This window comes from Cucumis melo, chromosome 9, assembly GCF_025177605.1.
Source record: "Cucumis melo cultivar AY chromosome 9, USDA_Cmelo_AY_1.0, whole genome shotgun sequence".
NCBI classification, from domain to species: domain Eukaryota; kingdom Viridiplantae; phylum Streptophyta; class Magnoliopsida; order Cucurbitales; family Cucurbitaceae; genus Cucumis; species Cucumis melo.
Genome location: NC_066865.1, coordinates 24,280,403 through 24,300,579, shown reverse-complemented (window position 1 = coordinate 24,300,579; position 20,177 = coordinate 24,280,403). Strand labels below are relative to the sequence as shown.

At 28.9% G+C, this 20,177-nt stretch overlaps 3 protein-coding genes across 3 annotated transcripts; 1 reads left to right on the top strand and 2 right to left on the bottom strand.

Annotated features, from left to right (window-relative positions):
- Nucleotides 1–3,264: 3,264 nt before the first annotated feature.
- LOC103482865 (uncharacterized protein At3g28850) lies at nucleotides 3,265–4,978 on the bottom strand. The gene is made up of 2 exons (XM_008439227.3): nucleotides 4,376–4,978; nucleotides 3,265–4,107 (listed from the first exon to the last, which is right to left on the bottom strand). Exons 1-2 carry the CDS (start codon nucleotides 4,798–4,800, stop codon nucleotides 3,594–3,596), a joined length of 939 nt encoding a protein of 312 aa, XP_008437449.1. The 5' UTR covers nucleotides 4,801–4,978; the 3' UTR covers nucleotides 3,265–3,593.
- A 1,899-nt stretch (nucleotides 4,979–6,877) lies between these two features.
- LOC103482864 (protein BRANCHLESS TRICHOME) lies at nucleotides 6,878–9,865 on the bottom strand. The gene is made up of 2 exons (XM_008439226.3): nucleotides 8,983–9,865; nucleotides 6,878–7,645 (listed from the first exon to the last, which is right to left on the bottom strand). The coding sequence occupies exons 1-2, from the start codon at nucleotides 9,465–9,467 to the stop codon at nucleotides 7,150–7,152; spliced, it is 981 nt and encodes a 326-aa protein (XP_008437448.2). The 5' UTR covers nucleotides 9,468–9,865; the 3' UTR covers nucleotides 6,878–7,149.
- A 6,102-nt stretch (nucleotides 9,866–15,967) lies between these two features.
- LOC103483079 (GDSL esterase/lipase At5g41890) lies at nucleotides 15,968–19,750 on the top strand. Its single transcript, XM_008439511.3, has 5 exons — nucleotides 15,968–16,424; nucleotides 16,723–16,859; nucleotides 16,999–17,241; nucleotides 18,434–18,692; nucleotides 19,319–19,750. Exons 1-5 carry the CDS (start codon nucleotides 16,187–16,189, stop codon nucleotides 19,558–19,560), a joined length of 1,119 nt encoding a protein of 372 aa, XP_008437733.2. The 5' UTR covers nucleotides 15,968–16,186; the 3' UTR covers nucleotides 19,561–19,750.
- The last annotated feature ends 427 nt before the right edge of the window (nucleotides 19,751–20,177 follow it).

Sequence of the window (20,177 nt, the reverse complement as noted above, 5' to 3'; positions counted from 1 at the left end):
TAATTGTCTAAAAATTGAACTACATATATATATATATACACACACACACACACACACACACACACATCAATCTAGGGTTCAAAAATTCACTAATTAATAGTCGAGATAGCTAAAGATATATATACCAATTACCAAAACTTAGGCCACCCAAAAAAGTCTCAATTATTATCTAATAAGTTTTTTTTTTATTATTTATTGATGATTTAACATGGTATGATCATAGTAAGAGGGTTATGCATTTGAATTTTAGTAGTCATTTCTTCCTCGATTAGTATTGATTTTCAATTGTTAACAACTCAACAAGCTAAATTTTCAAATACACATTTGTGCTAGAGTGTAAAGGATGATCAACAATAATGATTAAGTTTAAAATAGACAATTCTATATCATTGTATAGAAATACGAAAGACAATTGTCACTAATAAGTAGTATCCAAGGCATGCCCTAACTTAACCAATTTGATAAGATCTATACATAGGAAAATATCAAATTTTAGTAGAGAAAATAAACCAGATAATACAAATTGTAAAAGGTTTATAGGGTTAGAGAGTCTATATGTGAACAATTTTGTTCGAATTTTCACCTGATCTTGTTGGTTTTGAGTGGTTATATTTTCAAAGAAATTGAAATGTCTGAAATTTTTGAATGATGCTATTGATTGGAATTTTAATTCATATTTGGAAAATTATTGCTATTGATCATTATCGAGAGTAACATATGAGTAGAATTCGAAGAAATGACAAATATGAAAGTAATTATTTTCGGCTCTAGATTATGGATTTAGAATTTAAAAGAAAAAGTTCAATCTTCATGTAAATTATTTTTAGTTCTTAGGAGAAATTATAGCAATAATAATTTTGGTGACTAATATTATCTCACCACTTGATATTTACTTAGTTTAGGTGTATTTACCTCAATTAACCTATGTATTTAAAATATTAGTCAATGTCAACATGTTAATATACATACTTAAAATCACGTGTTAGTGTTACTTTTTTCTTCTAAAAGGAAAATGAAGAAATGAAAACAACTTTTTTTTAACATGTTAAAAAATTAATTAATTGTTGAATTTTTTTTTATATATATTTTTAAATTGAACGATTTGAATGGGACCAAAACGCTTTAACTATAAATTTAGAAATGCTAAAATCTTATATCAAATATTTAGTTCACATTAGTGTGGCCAAATTAAAAAAAAAAAAAGGATGTTCAACTTTTAATCCATTATTTTCAACTAAAATGTCGTTCAATTATTGTTAAACTAATCTCGCTTCGATCTATACTATATACATGTCATAAATCTTACAAAATAGTTTTCCAAATACTAAATCCCTTTGTTATTTATTTCTATTACGATAAATTAGTCGTTGACATGCCCATTAGATTAATTTTAGATAAGTTAGAGTGGTGGACCAATTGAGAATAGATGGATAGGAATTAACATGTTGTATTTCGAGGACTTTATTCTTCTTCCTACTTCTTTGTAGTAAAATTAAAATTTAAACTTAATTTCCAAAATATGATTTAAAAAAAAAACTTTATTATTAGAATAATATTATAGTTATAGAGATAAATCCTATCCCGACTTATTACATGTCACTAAGTTGTCTTTTTAAAAGATGTGATACAATAAAAATTAAAGGGTGCAATAACTAAATGAATAGTTGTTTAATTTTGGGATCATATTTCACTTTAATTTTTAAAATTCAAAGGATGATGGAGATTAACTTTATAATTTAATAGCATTTAAAACTTTTGAATAAAAGATTGTTGTTAAATATAGTAAGCTCAAACTAAAAAGAGAGAAAAAAAAGAAAGTAAGTTCAAACTTTATTAATTTGTAATAAATAGATATTTCATATAAAAGAAAAGAAAGTTTTTGGTTTTTTTTTTTTAATAAAACTATAATTTTAAGAAACGTTTTTATATATTTAGGAAAACAACTTTATTTGTTGAATATAATGACAATTATTGGAGGGTTTCTTTCTTTCTTTTTTTTTTTTTTTTTTTTCTTTTTCAATTGAGAAATGGCAATTATTGTTTGAACCTTCTTTTCTTTGCTAATTAATTGACTAATTATCAATAATTGATTACTATTATTAGATACTTTATTGTTAAGGTCGTTTAATGATTAGTATTGTGTCTTCTAAAAGTAAGCTTAGTTACTACAAGACTTGTTCATATTGTTACTTCCTTCACTTTATTTTTGGATTAATCATTTTCATAAATATTTTAAAATATATTTAATATATAGATAAAAAAAAAAGAGAAGAGTATTTAAAAGAAAAAGAAAATGCAAATGAATTTATCGGTTTAAACAATAAAAAATCTAATAAACCTTACAATGTTTCATAAAGAGCATTGAATTTTCGGAATCTCATTCTTTTTTTTTTTAATTATCTAGATTTTTTACCTCCAATTAAAAACTAGCCATCGATTTTCTCGATATCTACTCTTTCTTCTTCTTCTTCTTCTTCTTTATTGTGCAATAGATTCGAGAACATCCTTCAATGAAATGACCACATGACATTACTCCCCTTCTTTCGGCGCAACCTCTTCAATTCCATCAATGGTCACAATCACATTACTCACAATAATCGATCAACTTCCATCGAAGTTTTTGTTACTTTCACCTCACTATAGTCAACAAAGTCGAAGAACAACACTTCTCGATTTATTCATTCCAACTCTCCTAACTCAAAATCAATAGAATTTAAATCTTGTTATAGAGAGTTTCTTCTCCCCTAATGACATTTAAACAATTGAAAAACGTAGTTATCGATGAAAAAAGTCATCGTATATATGAATCACGCAACTTAACTTTAAATGAGCATTAAATAGATCAAAGTTTCAACAATTTGCTTCCAACCTCAAATGAAATCAGTGGTAGTGGAAGAAGGAAATTGTATGTTTGAACATGTTATAAGCCCTAAAAGTTAAGGAAATAAAAACATTAATATCTAGCAATTGAATGTATTTAAAGTAACTATTAATGTAGGAGTTTATTTTATTAAACATACTTGTTTATTTTAAATTAGCTACACCATACCCTCATAAATTCCCTTAATGGGCCAATGATAAAACCGGCCCAAGTTCTCTTAGCTATGTGTTCTCAATTGGGCTTTGGGTTTAAGAGATTTCAAACTCTTTATGGGAAATTGTCGGAAATGACAAACATGAAAATTATTGTTGATATAGTGATAGAAGTCTTTAAACAAGCATCAGCATCAGCATCAGCATCAGCATCAGCATATCATACATATATGATTGATAACAATCTCTTATCGTATATTTTCCACATCTCTACGTAAATATTCTTTCAAGTGAATTCTTAGCAAAGTTCATCACAACAAAGTACAAAAGCTTTGAGCTATTAGACAGACAGAGAGATTGAACCAAAAACAGTACAAAACCAATTTCTTTGATTACAAATCAGCCAAGAACTGACCTTTTGAACTTTATTGTAAAACTACAAAGAACTCTGCATCAGATTCAACCAACACAAATCAAATCACCTAAAAGGGTCAGCATGCAGAATCCTTGCAACATTCTCTATAATATAATGAAAACGTATGGAACTTATGTGAAACTCATTAGCTGCAAATGGGGCAAAGAACAAGGCCATTCTCATTACAATCAGGGCATTTGACAACAATACCTTTCCTGCCATGTCTATGATGCCCTTCCTTTTTCACTCCCATTACCAATTTACAGCTCCCATTGCATTGAAAACATGGCAAAAATCTTGCATTCCCACAACCTTCACAAACAGACCCAGCTTTGATTTTGGGTAACCCTTCAAGCAATTCCCCTAAAACTCCTTCTTCTACCATTTTCAATACCTTTTCTCCATCCCCAATGTACTTCCCTCTTATGAACACTCTTGGAGGTACCATCGCTTCTTGCCCTCTCCCTTTCATCAATTCCTTTAACTCTTCTCTGAACCCGCGATCCATTGACACGTCTCGCTCGCAGATTTGCACTCCAGCGCCTTCCATCGCTGCTCTCACTGCGTTGCACTCCTCGAATGTCTTTCTTATCCCTCGTAACGTTGTCGTGTACACCACCACCCGATTCTCCCCGCTTGGTGGGCAGAGTGTCTCATACCTAATTAGATACAAAGTATTCTATAGTCAGTAGTCGTGACCCAATTCCCCATTCAAACCTCTATAAAGATCATTTTTTTCCATTAAAAGTGTTAAGAAATTGCCTTTCAAACAAACACATAAACATAAAAAAAAGTGAAATTTACATAGGAATTTAGTGTGTAACTACGTCCAAGACAAAAAAAAAAAATGTTAATTATATGTATTAGAGAGCCAGGAATTTGGCCATTCAATCGTAGTGACAGTTGACAGATTCAAGGCATTCAAACCTGTCAAGCAAATGTTTAACCGGAGAGGGAATCGCGACGGGAGCAGCAGCAGCAGCGGGTCGAGACGACGGTCGGAGAACAGATGATTCGACGATCTGGGTGGGCAAATTGGGGTTGGAATTCTCCTTATTGGAATCAATATCATTCTTGAGAGCAAATTGTTTGGATTGAGAGAGAAGAGAGAAACGAAAGCTATCAGCATCAAGGCCATCCATGAGCTCCCAAGAATTGATAACCTCAGGGTCGGAGCGAAGGGACTTGACGGGGATAGGGAGGGGAGGTGGGGCAGCGGCGGAAGGCGGGTCGAGGTTAAGAAGGCCATAAGTGGTGGAAGTGAGGGAAACGAAGTGATGGGTGAGAGCAGCGGAACCAAGTTGGGGGAAATCATCGTCGTGATTGAGAAGATGAGAAGAAGCACAACCCATTTTGAGAAAGATCAGATGAGTAATGGAAGTGAATCAATTTTAAAGTGGAAGAAGGAAGGAATTAAAGAAGAGAGGAAAGTGAAAATGGGTTTGGATTTTGGATTCAATTTTTGAATGAAAGGATTTGATTTTGGTGAGAGAGAGAGAGAGTGAAGACTTTAGGCGCTAAAATTGAATTCAAAAAGGGGTAGCATTTGCATCGAATGAAGAGTGGTATTTTCATAATTGCTTTTAACAATTCGAATTTCTAACTTTTACTATACTCTCTTAGAAACAACCTTACAACTTTCAAAAAGAGCCATTGCCTTCCCTCAAACTATACTCTCCAATTTATTTCAATCTCAAATAGTTTCACATTCATTTTGTAACAAATCCAAAATTCTATTCTCATAGAATTGCTTGTTTCCTTTAATTAAAATCAATAAAGTCAAAATCCTGTTGTGATATGTTTAAAATTATATCCCTAACTTATAATTTATATATACATTTTATTAGGTATTCCGAGGTCTTGGTCGGCCATAGATGTTACATTAGATTTTATTTTGTTTGATTATTATCTTTAGAGACTTTAGATTAAATTAGAAAGGTTATAGTTCGGTCATCTTAAGTTTCTTAAATTTATTTATTTATTATAGTTGATTTCTTTCTAATTTAGTCTATACATATAGTTTTACAATTCAGTCTTAATAATATAAAAACTAAGAATAAATATCATATAGTTCAAATTTTAATATAACTTGACGTATACATTGGGAAAGAGGTAGGGTTGCTTTTAATATATTGTAGTGGATCATGTGAGGAAGTCTTTTAGAAGAAGGTTGAGAGATAGCCCACAAATTTATTTATATGTCTATTTCATCGGTATTTTATTTAGAAAAATATTTAGATATATATTTTTTTGGTAACTTTTTTTTTTCATTCTATTAAATTGTTCGATCGTAATTCATCACACATTCTTTTTATTTCTTTTTCATAATGCTTCAATTATTTTTAACAGGAGTGATAATGATACATAGAGATAGGTCCTACTCATGCATCATATATATTATTACTATTTTCGAGAAAAACAAGAATATTTTATTTCTTATTTTTAAAAATTTAAGTACTTCTACTGCTTTTTCTTTTCTTTCTATTTGTTCCAATTTTGAATTAGAATGAAAGTTTATGAAGAAGTCCGTGAGATTGATTGAGGTTTGTTTAAATTGATGAGTTAGATAACAAATATATATGTTTCATTTATTTCTTTGACAGAGATATATATATATATTATTAACTATTGTTGCGTCAAATTTTTATTAATCAACTAGCGGTGATCGAATGATTTTAGGTTCAATTTCAAAACATTTTTTCGAAGCTAAAATGTATTTTTTAAACTTTCAAAAATCAAATAGACAATATATCAAATTTGTACTTTTATCTATTAACCTAAAATTTCAAGAACATGAAGGGGTTAGCTTTCTCAAGAGTTGGACTTGGACTTTGACACATCTTCAGCCTAACCTTTATTTTGTGAAGAGTTTAGAAAACGGACTTTTAAACCATTTTTTTTTTGCATGGATGACTCAAACTGAGAGGAAAAATGGGATTTTTCACTCTTTTTTCTACCACTAACGTTAATACCGTGCGAAATTACTAATAAACAACGTTATAAACAAGTGGAATGGCCAATCTCGCTCTTCACTCTCTCGTTTTCTCACTCTTTGGTTGTCTCCCTTTCCACTCTTCATTCTTTCACAAATGGCTCCATTCTGTCTCGCTCTTCAGTGTCCATCTCTAGTTCTGCAATATTGTTGGATTTGAGCACCAGAACGAAAAGCAAAAGAGATGAAAATGAATCGAAGTGCTCTAGCATGATCTCACTCACTAGAAACGAAGAAAAAGAAAGAACGAAGGATAAAAGAAGAAGAAAATGCAGAAGGAGAGAGAGAAGAAAGAAGAAGAAAAAAAAGAAAGAAAAGGAGAAGAAAAAGTAACGGAGGAAGCGAGAAAAAAATGTGGGTTAGTTCGTAAGATTGCTTCGAAGATGATGTAAGTAAGAAGTAAAAAGATTTTAGGTTTTAGAAGATGATGGGATAAATTTGAAATACACAAACATGTATTACTTTTATAATTATCATTGAACCAATTCCTCAAAAACTTTTACATCTAATCCAACTATCACTTTCAAATGAAAAAAAAAAAAAACTCTATTCACAAAAATATCTTCCACAAAATTCAAACCCAAGCCAAGAAAGAAAAAAAAAATTAATCAGTTCATATAACTTTTCCCAAAAATAAAAATATGAAGACAAAAAATCAACCAATTACTTCAATATGGATAGAAAAGAAAAAGAGAAGATATGAAATAAATTAGGTAATAATGAGGTTGTCGGATCTGAGAGTATGTTTTTGTTTGAGAAGAACTTTAAGCTGAGCTTTTTGACACTCCAATTTCGCCTCTGAATCTCTACTTAATTTAGACCCTTTTGTTCGAACCACTCGCCGGAATTCCACAAACCCTTTAATTCCTCTTACAATGTGAGGATTATTATTTTCCATCTCCGGCGAGATACTTCTTCGGACCCCCATGTTTCTGCACGCGATAGCGTCCGATCTCATTGATTCTCTTAGGGAAGATTCGTCGTCATCATCGCCATCGGCATTGTTGTTGTCTGAATTCGCAGACGGGTTATTGTCGGCAACCGTGTGTTTTAGTTTGGTAGAAAAGTCGGAAAAAATGGCGGTGGTGGTGGTGTTATTGTTGGTGGTTGTTCCTGATTCAATCTCTGAAAGCATATGTTCGAAGACAATTTTTACTTCTGCAAGCTTCATTTGAACTCTCTCTTCTCGTAAAACCTCAGCCAACCTTCATTATCATTTTGAAAAGAAAATCAAGAATCAGTTTTCACTACTTCAAACTAGTTAACTCTTACTAACTCAATTCAGCTCCGAACATCTCCTTCAAAATTCCTTCGATATAAGTTAAAGATTAATTATTTTTTATTTCAAGATATTTCAAAATTTACTATAGTTTAATATGATATTAGAATAGGATTTAACTATCACACCTTACCTTCTAATTATTTAGTTTGTATAACGATCTTTTAGGAAATTAATGATTTTTTTATACATGTAATAAATAAAACTAATTAAAGAACAATTTTTTTTTTTAGAAATTATAAATAAGAAATTGTTATTTAATAAAAATTGACACTTAATTTTAACGACAATTTAAATATTAAAATTTTTTAAATATAAAAACTAAATTATTACTACTCAAAGTTTGTAAACAAAGTTATTACAAATTTTAAGGTGCTAAATCGTTATTCTCATACAAGAGAGACCAAAAACAATTTTTAACTAAAATAAAATCAAAATGCAGTTAAATTTGTTTATTTGATAATTATTATTTGCTTAAGTTTTGTTAAATTCAATAGTGATTTAACATTGTAGTAGAATATAACAGAAGTTTTGTTTAGACCAACAAATGATTAATTAACAACAATAATTATGTTTTGGCTTTAGGGGTGATTTATTTAATTTAGGATTAAATCTTTCAGATTGTTTTGTTAAGAGATGCCAATTCATTCTCTTGCTTAAATTCCTAAATTCTAAAAAAAAAAAATCAAGATTTTTATTCTTAGTTTTTCAAATATATCTATTTTTTTCAACTTTTGATAAAAAAAGTGCTATTTCAATTATTTAGATTATTTTGTCTGCTACCCATACTAGGCTTAGACCACCTCATATCTTGTCTATAATCTATGGTCCCATCAGCTAATATTCTCACATCAACATTCAACATTTATTCATTTATGTATCTCAACCATGTTTAGAAAAAAAATATGCAAACTTAACAATTAAACTCAAATTATTTCCAATAATATCACAAAACAAAATATATTGTTAAATTTTGTTTTGCTAATAAGAGTATATCATAAAGTTTGAAAAAGTTTGTTTCTCCATCTCCAACTCCAACTTTAGTTCAACTAGAAAAGCTAGAAAAGAAAAAAGCAAAATAAAGATACCTATATAATTATACCATAAGGTGAAAAAAAAGAGTTGGATTTTCTATCTCAACTTACGTTACTTCAACTAAAGAAAGCTACAATAAATATAAAAATATAAAACAAAGTATATGTAAAAGAAAAATAAATAAATAAAGCCCTTAATTAAAATTGATGAAGTAAAAAATAAACAAACCTGAGCATCTTTCTCTCATCTTCAATCTCTTTCTTCATCAGATCTATCTGAGCTTCATGAGAAGAAATCTCTCTTGCAAGTTCTTGACAAAGTCCTTCCATCGCTTCCCTTTGTTTCCTCTCTTCATCAAGTTCCTTAGCAAGTCTCTTCGTCAAAGACTCGAGCTTTTTACGAGCCTTGCGTTCGTACCGAAGCTGGGTCTTGAGCTCTACGATCTGGCTTCGGGCGAGATCGAGCTCTGAATCCATTCGCCTTTTAGTAGGAAATAGATCACAAGAATTAGAAGAAGAAGAAGAAGAAGAAGAAAATTTCAAGCAATAAAATTGAAGTTGGTTGTTGTTGTTGGTGTTAATGGAGGATTTATGAGAAGTTTGATGACGATGATGACGGTGATGATGATGATGAGAAGGGGTAATATAAAAAGGGTTTTCATAAAGTTTCCAGCTTGGAGAATTAGTATTATCATCATTCATCTCATCCTCCATATCTAATTGATCTCCTCTTCTTCTTCTTCTTCTTCTTCTTCTTGATCTTCTTGGTCTCTAACTTTTTTTTTCTTTTCTTTTTTGTGTTTATGAAAGAAGAAAGTGTGAAGAGATGAAAGGTAATGGGTTGTAATGGGTAGGTCCATTGGTTGATTGAATTTTGCTTTTGAGAATGTGGGATTTGGAAAAAGGAAATAATGGCACCATCTCACATGCACCTCTTCCTTATTAATTACATGATGCAGGAGGTAGGTTTATTTATTTTTATTTTTATATCTCTCTTTAATAATTTATTGTATCTTGTCCCAACAAGCAAATCATTAAAGTTGGCTTTCATTTGGGTTGCAAACACCATTTTTTTTTTCATTCTACAAATTGTGAAAGGTCTATTTTGGTTTGGAGAAGAGATGGAAAATTCTATTCCTATAGAGAAAAAACTTAAGCCAGTTGGGTTGCACCCATATATGTATATTTTGTGCAGCTCAACTTTCATCTATGTTATTTGTGCCATAAATAATTAGAGAGGAAAATATGATGTAATTAGTATTTTAGGCTACACCTGATCATTGTTTTTTTAATAATAAATATTTACTTAGTGTCGTTTTACTCGTTATTGTAGTAATACATTATTTTATTTCATTGATTCCAAATAAATTTCAAACAGTTTCATTTTTTAGCCACACCAATGTGGAAGAAAATATAATCTTTTGGAGTCTTTATAGACAATCACAAACAATGTATATACTAAAGCCACAATCATTGCTATTGTGCATGCCAAAGATTTTATCTTCATACTATAGACAATCGTGTAGAGTGAAAAATGCGAAGAAAAGTGCATAATTAGGTAGGAACAAAAGCAATGTAAATAGCTCAAGTGGCGGATCCGGTGTTACTCTAATTAGATTATAAACTCTAAACTTAAGAAAATACCCGATGTTTTATCAAAAGTTTTGAGTTTGTGTTTAATAATTAATCGTAATTTTTTATATTTTTGCATAATAACTAATTACCTATTGAATATTTTCTTTAAATTCGGAGACGTACCCGATATAAAGCTGAAAGTTTAAGTTTTCATTTGGCATAAAATTATAGTTTATATCTACTAAGTTATACATATTTCTTAAAACTTTAAATATATCAAAACCCTATCGAATACAAAATTGAAAGTTTCAAGATTTATTAGATATTTTTAAGTATAAAGACAACTTGTAAGTTATATTTTTATATCTACTAAGTTATTTAGATTTTAGTGACTAAACAAACACAAACTTGAAAGTTTATTTTAGTATTAAAATTGTAATTTGACCAAATTAATAGCATAATAGTGCGATTAACATCTTAATTGAGTTAATTAATGCTTAATTGTTAATCTGGAGTGGGTAAAATTTTTTAGGAATAGTTACAAATATAGCAATTAAATTCAAAATAATTAAGTATATAATAATATTTTTTAAAATTTACAAATATATTAAAATCTGTCGATAGAGTCTATCAGAGATAGACCGTATAGCAAATCATATAAATTATTTAGTATAAATCATAAGGATTTAAATTTATTACGGTAAGACTTTACTATATTTACAATTTTAAAAAATATTTCTACTAATTAGGCAGAACAAAAAGTATGAATTTGTGTAGGAGAGAAAATGGGCCTTTTGGGCTGAGGGTGGTATATAAATGGAATGGGCCTCATTAGAACATAGATGGGCTTTTAACACAAAGTACGTAGTCCGAGTGGGGAATGAGGTTAGAGATGGGAGAACTAAAAAGGCTAAATGCCTAAATCTCTATCTATATAGAAATGTTCATCGGTGGGTATTAATTTTTGGTGAAAATATAACACAATGTACACCTCTTCTACATACCATCTAATAAAGGTTCTTAACAAATTCTTGATTTTCCTTTTTTTGTCCATTTTATTTGATAGTTATAGTACAATAACTAGTACTTTTTTCAGCTTTTAAATATAGCATTTTAGAAATGTAGCTATAAAAGATTGGGTATTGGATGTGAATTATATTTTATACAAAATTATTAAGAAAATTGGGTCTAAAATGTAAATATTGAAAAAATATTTTATTGAAAAATCAAGTGCAATGAAAATTCAACGATTGTTTAGAAAACAAGAACATAACGGTTTCGTCCATCTACTAATGATAAAATATTAAATTTGCGGTATCCTTGAATTTTTTGAAAATTCAAATTTTGAATCAATTTTGTTTTTGTCTTTGTCTTAAATTAGGAAATATTTTTGGCACAACTTAGTTGAAGCTATTTTCTATAATTTTCCAACTGAAAAGTGAGAAGAAAAAAAAGGTTAGGTAATATTTCTTTATTAAATTTCCAACTGATTATTTTTTTGTTAGTTTTCTAATTATATTAATATCTCATTTATCAATTTTAGAACATTTTAAATAATTAAGTAGGGAGACAATAAAATGCATATAATCTAATCCACAATGATTCCAGAAATTAATTCCAAATTAGTTGAAGGGTCAAATTTCAAAAACATTTTTTTTTCTTTCTAATATTAAAATTAATCTATACAAGATACATGTTTAAAACAATATTCAAGAAAGAATGAAAAATGTAAGTAGAAGAACTCCTACTTAATTAATAAATGACAGAAGAGAGGTACACTAAGCAATTTAAGAAGAAAAAGATGAAAGTAATGGGAATTAATGAATGTGTTTATTAGAGCCTTTACACTTTAATTTCATTTGATTTTCATATAAATTTTTTCAAAAGATTACGTTTTAGTTCTTCAATTTTCAAAATATATAATTCTTAAAAAATATTAAAAAAAATATCTTAAATAACTTTGTACTGTTATTTTAAATAATTAAATTAAGAATAATTTTAAAAATCATATTTTCAAAGCATTTTTAGATATAACAAAAAAAAAAAAAATATTATTTACGAAAGTATATACAAACTCTATTATGTTTGAAAGCATTATTACTATAAAAAGATAAATTCTAAAACTACATGTAGTATTTGAAATTGTGGTTCTTCATTTATAGTTCGATTTTGACAAAACATTGCGGTTGTGATTTGTTAAAGATGTCGTATGAATTTAAATTTCAAATTGATAATTGTATTAATTTAATTTCTAAAGTTTGAGATTGTTCTGGTTTAAACTCCCGACTAATAGTTATATAAAGTTAGACTTTGAAACTTTATTAGTGTATAATTAAACTTTCAACTTTTATAAATCTATCAATTTAAATCTTCGATTTTTATAATTTTAGTATTCTGATTGTCAAGGAAGATTCGATTTTCTAGCCCTACAATTGTTTTACTGAAAAAAGAGTACTGGAGGGCCTAAACCATGTAATTAGTTTTATAAATTACAAATTTTTTGTTTCCTTAATTAATTATAAACTCAAATATATTTAACTTAATAATAATGAGAAATTTTAAAAGATTGTAAAATATTAAAATTATTTATAAAATATAACAAAATTCATCCGACTTTCGGTTGTCTATTTAATTTTTTTTTGCTATATTTTATAAATCGTTTCATTTTCTTTTATCCATAAAAGTTCTCTCAATAAAATAAACATTATTTTCTTCCTATAAGTAGAAAATTTTGGTTCTAATTTTGGAGAGTTCCTTACTTCTTTAATTATCTCTTGTTTGTTTCGTAAACAACACATATCTGTTTCCTTAATTAATTATAAATTCAAATATACTTTAACTTAGTAATTATAATTTTATATTAAAATTTTTGAAAAATTGGAAAAATTTGTGAAGACCAGAACGTTTGATAAAACATCTATACCTTATCGAAAAATAAATTGTAATGGATTTTATCTTTTAGTAGTTTTGTTCTACGAGGTATAAATAGTTTGTTACTTCTTTTTATTTTTGAAAAAAAATCCTTAATTTTTACTACAATTTCCTTGCAATTTTACTTTTTAATTCCACAAAAAATATGTGAAGGCAAATAAAATATATGGATTAGTTTTTACTATAATTTCCTTGTAATTTTAGTTTTAAATTCCAAAAGAAAACAAAAAAAGTACTTTATGTTCGTTAAGCATGGGTTTAGATCACACTTAACTCTTAATTAAAATGGACAAATATTATTTGGGTGTAGCGTAAGTTGAAAAAAATATTAAAAATATCTTTTTTCGAAATTTTTTTTATAACACTTGACAACTTTTGAATAAACACTTGGATTGCACGAAAGATGGGCAAAGGACGGAACATCAAAGTATTTTTCAACTGAATACGTATCTTTTGTTCGATCATTGTTAGTGCATTTTAATTTAGATATTCATGCATGTCGTTAAATGTCAATTGTTAGTTTTTATGTCGATATTTTTTTTGGAGGAAACTACTATGCGTTGACATTGATATAAAAACATCATGGTTAAAAGTACATAAAAAATGACATTTATTGTTAGTTTATTATTATAGATCACCTATTTAACCAAAATTTAAGCCTATTAAATTTCTAATCATGGTTTCATTTTGTGGTAAACATTAATCTTATACTAGATTTGAACTATAAATTTTTTGTTTTAGTTCTTTTCAATATTATTTGAATTTTTTTTTTCTAACTTCAATAATTTGTCTTGCTTATTACTACTTTTGCTTGTCATATCATTTGATGAGACATAACACTATGATTCTTTAAGCATCATGTTTAATTATGCATGGAGAAAAATGTTTCTCATTCCAAAGGAAGTAAAAGAAAATTTTAAATTCAATTCTTGTATTACACCCTATTAATGAGTTGTAAATGTAATGGGTTAATTAATTGAAATCATGTGTATCCAATGAAAAAACACAAAATAGATATAAGCCAATTGATCGAGGAAACAAATATTGACTTAAAGTCCACTTTTGATCGGTTCATAAAAATGCATCTTCCAAACTGACAAAAACAACACTAAGTTAATTAAAGAGTCATGTGAGTATATGGCCCCTCTCTCTAACCATATAAAGATAAAGCCTCAACCATTGGCTAACTACTAACCAACACCCACACGGTTCTGCCACAAAGGCCCCTCCTCTTTTGACCAAAACCCTCCCCCTCCTATTTCGTAAACAAAACGAGTATGTTCGATAAATTATTCTCATACCTTAAGTTCCATTTGATAACGATTTCGATTTTAGATGTTTTAAAACACGTAACAAGCTTTTAAATGTTAGAGTTGATTTTGGTGATTTAACATGATAACAACATATGAATCTTACGTTCGAATTCTAGTAATTGTTGGTAGTTAATTACGTATAAAAATAGTTTTATATTCGTTAGAGAAGAGATAATTGCTGCAGTTTATATTAATTATATGGAGAAAATTTCTCATTCGTAGTAAATGCAAAGCTACAATGGCATATTCCTAATGAAAGAGACCATATTTCATGACATGCAAAGCTGCCCACAAATGAATTGGGGAATCTCTCTTTATCAAACAATCTCTCACAGCTCATTTTGTCTTTGAGAGTATGACAAAATCCAAAGTCAAAGGGCTTTGATGTGTATTGTTTTTTGAGATCTCTCTTTTTCCTATGTACACAAACTTTAATTTTGCATACATAAATGAAATTCAGTTACCCCATCACTCTGTGTTTGAATATATATATATATATATAATAGGGTTTAGTAATGAGAGAAAAGTTGGATACAGTGAGGCTAATTTATGGCACCAAAAAAAAGGTCAAGAATATGGTATGATGAACATTTAAGAATATATAGTTGAGCTAGAAAGTCAATGACATGCCACGTGGCTAGAGTTGACTACTAACAAATCGTAAATGATCATACTATACATACTTTGACTTTGGTTTTCTTCTTATTACTAATCTCGAGATTTCGATTGACAAGTGCAATATTGTGTATTACAACAAAAATATTTTAAAAATACAATAGCATGCATACATCTTTCGTTCAACGTTTTTTTAGTATATTTAGGATAGAAAGATAATTCACATATTATATGTCGTTGAAGATTTATTATTTTATTTTATGGACTCAAAATTGCATTATTCTTAAATGATATTTCTTTTATTGGAAACAAGAGGAAGGAATTGTCATTTCAATTACATAGAAATCTCATAAAATTGTTTGATTCAGGGTACATCAAAATTGTAGTCACATTAATTTCTATGCTTGCCATATTAGAAGAGCACAATTGTTAAAGTGTTAGATGTAAATTAAATTTACTATAATCTATCATCTTAAGTTTTATAGCAAATCGATAATTCCAGATCAAGGTTTTGAGTTAACTACAAATCAACCATCGATTTAAATTTTTGAGTCGATCAATAATTTAACGATAATTGTATGATAAGACATGAGTTAGGCTCAAATTTTGATGGAAAAATTCACATCCTTCTCTCCCTCCTAAAACAAGAAATATGTTAGATTCATAATAAACAAAAGAAATTGAAAGGAAAAATTTGAATACATAATATATATAATTAAAAAAAGGGTAAAATTAAACAAAAACTGTCACCAAACCAAATTACTATGGCAATTTCTAACCCTTTGAATGCTTCAAAACGATGACACAAATGCATACAAACAAAAAAACTAGAAAAAGAAAGCATCTTTCAGATTCCAAAATGACCATTTCAAATCGTAGTTGTTGCAAAACATGCACATATTATGTCTCTTCTTGCATGACACTATCAACCTTTTTAGCACACATGGTTAAATAATCCAAGAGCTACGAGTCGAGCCTTGGGAGCATTTGAAAAAAAAAATGGTGTTTTCTAAATCATATGTTGTGATGGTCATTGTCTTCTCCATCAACTTCTTTGATGGTGGTCTTTGTTTCACGACCTTCGTGTTTGGAGACTCGCTTGTTGATGCGGGGAACAACGACTATATTTTCACCCTATCCAAAGCTAATTCTCCACCATACGGTATTGATTTTAAGCCCTCTGGTGGCCAGCCCACAGGAAGGTTCACCAATGGTCGAACTATTTCAGATATTATCGGTAATGCATCCCTCCAAACTATATATCAGACAATTATCACCTTGATCTATAACTATGTATAAGTCAAATGTATATAAGAATTCTCAAGTACATCATATATTATTGAACTAAAAACGAATCAAATATTTGAAAAAGTTAATTTCAAATTGAACAGAGAAGTTATAGGTATATATATTATATATAGCGAGAGAGAGAGAGGATCTTAGCGATTAATTTTCTATATAAAGTAATAAAAGTAATTAAGCATGAAGAATTTATACTATAAATCAAATTATTTATGTAACGTTATTTGCATCAGGGGAATATCTTGGAGCCAAATCATTTCCTCCACCATTTCTAGCTCCAATAAGTACACAATCAGACACAATAATACACAAAGGAATAAACTATGCTTCTGGAGCTTCTGGCATCTTGGATGAAACTGGTCTTTTATTTGTAAGCAATGACTCAATATGTTGTTTTTCTTCTTTCTAAAAATACTATTTTTGCTCCATTACGATTTGAAATAGCGTTTAAACTTTCCTTTTCTTCTAATTTGAAATGTGTGTATATATATATATTTATTTATGAACAGTTGGGAAGGATTTCGCTTAGGGAACAAGTGAAGAATTTTGAGGAGAGTAGAAATGAGATGGTGAAACTGAAGGGAGAGAATGAAACAATGGAGGTTTTGAAGAATTCAATTTTCTCTTTAACAGTTGGATCCAATGATATAATCAATTATATTCAACCCTCCATCCCATTTTTCCAAACAAACAAGCCTTCCCCAAGTGATTACTTAGATCATATGATCTCAAATTTAACAGTGCACCTCAAGGTAAAATAAATTATTGATTAAGAAAAATATATGAGATTCTTTTCGTTGAGCTTTATATATATATTTAATTAATTTTACATCATTTTATATCTACAACATATATAGAACTTGAAAAGAAAATGGTTTATATGTAACCCTTTTTAGTTCTATAACTATTAGTTTCTATAGCTCTTGTTTTGGTTTCAATCAAGAGTACCTTAAGTTATATAAATCTCTTTAGATATATTCTTATAGTTTATGAAAAAAGTTAATCGTTTTTCTTGCATCAATCATTCTCTCTTTTGGTAGAGTAGAGAGAGATGGTGAGCTAATATTATTCAAAAGAAAATGTGTAAAATAAGAAAAAACAAGTAAAAGAATTTATTGTTTTGGGGAATTAGCAAAACCATAGCTAACCATGAAATCAATTTTAAAACGATAAGAATTCCTTTTTAACAAAATACAAGATAGAGAGATCAGATGACCATAAAGATAAAAATAAAAAGATGAACTTAAATATTTTTCGAACACACAAAATTTATAAAGAGTAATCTAGTTTAAATTGGAAAAATTATTCCATTCTTTCTAATTGGATATTGGAATCATTCCATTGATCAATGAAATGTGGAAACTAATTATGTTTTTGAAAAAAAAAAAAAAGGTAAAAACAACTTTGATGATCTTCTCTAAATTTTTACAATTCTCTTTTTGCTACTGTGACTTAATTAAACATTTAATATTTTCTTGTTTTTGTATGAGTTACTGTGAAAAACATGATTTGTTTTCAAATCTCACCTAAACCTAAGGACACCCTTCACCACCAGACAAAAAGGTGATCCCACACCATACATGAAGGAAGATGCCAATCTTTTGTATGGTGCGACACTTCAGTGTTGGAACCATTTTTGGGGGCAATCATCTAGGCAAGACTTGAAGAATAAGTATGACTTAGGGGCAAAGAAAAACTTAATTAACAAAGCTAGTAATTACTTAAAGCTTACTTTTCCTACTTTTTATCAAAACACAAATCACCCTAACGGGTCATTAAAAAGTATGATCGAATACTTACTTAGTTATATCGATATGGTTATAAATTTATGTATTAAATTTATGATTTGGAAAATATAGTTGGGTAATAAATGAAAAGTTGTTTCATAAGTCTAAATTTATAATTAGGTAGCATGATAATAATTATCCGTGTTTATTTATGAAGCGATTGCATGCGTTGGGAGCACGAAAGTTCGTAGTGGTTGGAGTTGGACCGCTTGGTTGCATTCCATTTGTTCGAGCAATACATTTCGTAACAAATGAAAAATGCTTAGAAGAAGTGAATCGCTTGATCGAAACTTATAATTTTAAGCTTAGTGGAGTGGTTGATCAATTAAACCTAGAGTTTGGTCTCGATACTATGTTCGTTTATGCCAATTCATATGCGGTCTTCACGAAGATTATTGTCAATTATCGACAATATGGTTAGAACTCCAAATCCCATCTTCCAATTCGATGTCATTCTTTGGTAACATATTGCAAGGTTTGATTTAAGGTTTTGTTTTTTTTAAAAAATTGTTTCATCACTGTAGTCTAGATAGTTTAAGCATTTGATTTTATTCTAGTCCCTATTTTAATTTTAAAAGTTATTTCTTTCGAACAATTCATTTTTACAATTAATTCATGACATGAGTCGTGCTTCTATGCTTCATTGTAGTTAGCTAGAGAAAAGCAATACATTGACCTTTAGGTATGAGTTAAAAGGTAAAATTGAATGACCATATAGGACTTTGGTTGTAGTTTAGAGTTTGAACTTTAGTCCAAATAAAGAAAATTTGGTGGGATTTAGGTAGGAAGGAAATAGGTTGTGTAGAAAAAAATGGCCTCTTTTAATACCATACAATAATAATAAACAAATAAATGAGTATTATCATAAATATTATATACCAAAATGATGATCAATAAACCACATAATTCTATGTATCGATTTTTTTTCGTTTTTGTTTTACTTGTTTTTTTTATTCGTCAATTCAATAACAATTCTTTTCACTTCAATTTCTTTCTTCATATGGTGAAATATTTTAATGGGTTGTTGAAAACATGATAATAGGGTTTGTGAATGCAAAGCAACCCTGTTGTGTTGGATACTTTCCTCCTTTCATTTGCTACAAGGATCGTCAAAACCAATCATCAACCTCTTTCTTGTGTGATGATCGATCAAAATATGTGTTTTGGGATGCATATCACCCAACAGAAGCTGCTAATATCATAATTGCCAAAGAGCTTCTTGATGGAGATGAAACCATTACTTCTCCCATCAACATTCGTCAATTGTACGCATATCGTTTATAATTAATGTACTATGTTGTTTTTAACATAGGTTTGTGTTGGTTCTATACCACATATTGTGATGTATTTTTACATGTGATCGTGTAAGTTCTTCTTACATATTATTAACTTATAGTCGTCTAGTCAAGTTTCCACTTTATCAATTTATTGTAATCGAACTTAAATTGCAAAAAATTAAGTTTATTTTTTAGAATTTCAATGTGACATCCTCTTTCGTCCCTATCATATATACAATAAAAGTGATTTTCTTATAGTGGTCTAATTAAATATGGGGATAACCACACAATGGATATATAAAAAGTATAAAAGGTTGAAAGTTACAACCAAAGTCTTATGTCGATTAAAGAAGAGAAAATTCATAAGTACAGTGACATACATCTTATCATGTACCTAACATGATGATTCAAATGAAAAAAAAAAAGTGACTACATCATAAATAGTACTGTTTTGAGTTCAACGGGGGGATATAAGTATAAGATTAATTGAAAATCTTGAACCTTGAATGATTTGATCGAAAATAAAACTAATTTAGCTAATGGTGCTAAAATTCGATTCCAAATGGATACTCCAAAAATGACACACACACCCCTTTATTAGCTTGATTTATAAAGTGGCCTTCA

Bases quoted from the DNA above. Each gene is read 5' to 3' on its own strand.
- LOC103482865 (XM_008439227.3), bottom strand. From the start codon at position 4,800: ATGGGTTGTGCTTCTTCTCATCTTCTCAATCACGACGATGATTTCCCC. The intron at 4,108-4,375 runs GTTTGAATGCCT...GTATCTAATTAG, and splicing joins GTTAAACATTTGCTTGACAG to GTATGAGACACTCTGCCCAC.
- LOC103482864 (XM_008439226.3), bottom strand. From the start codon at position 9,467: ATGGAGGATGAGATGAATGATGATAATACTAATTCTCCAAGCTGGAAA. The intron at 7,646-8,982 runs GTTTGTTTATTT...ATGATAATGAAG, and splicing joins GATGAGAGAAAGATGCTCAG to GTTGGCTGAGGTTTTACGAG.
- LOC103483079 (XM_008439511.3), top strand. From the start codon at position 16,187: ATGGTGTTTTCTAAATCATATGTTGTGATGGTCATTGTCTTCTCCATC. The intron at 16,425-16,722 runs GTAATGCATCCC...TATTTGCATCAG, and splicing joins AACTATTTCAGATATTATCG to GGGAATATCTTGGAGCCAAA. The intron at 16,860-16,998 runs GTAAGCAATGAC...ATTTATGAACAG, and splicing joins ATGAAACTGGTCTTTTATTT to TTGGGAAGGATTTCGCTTAG.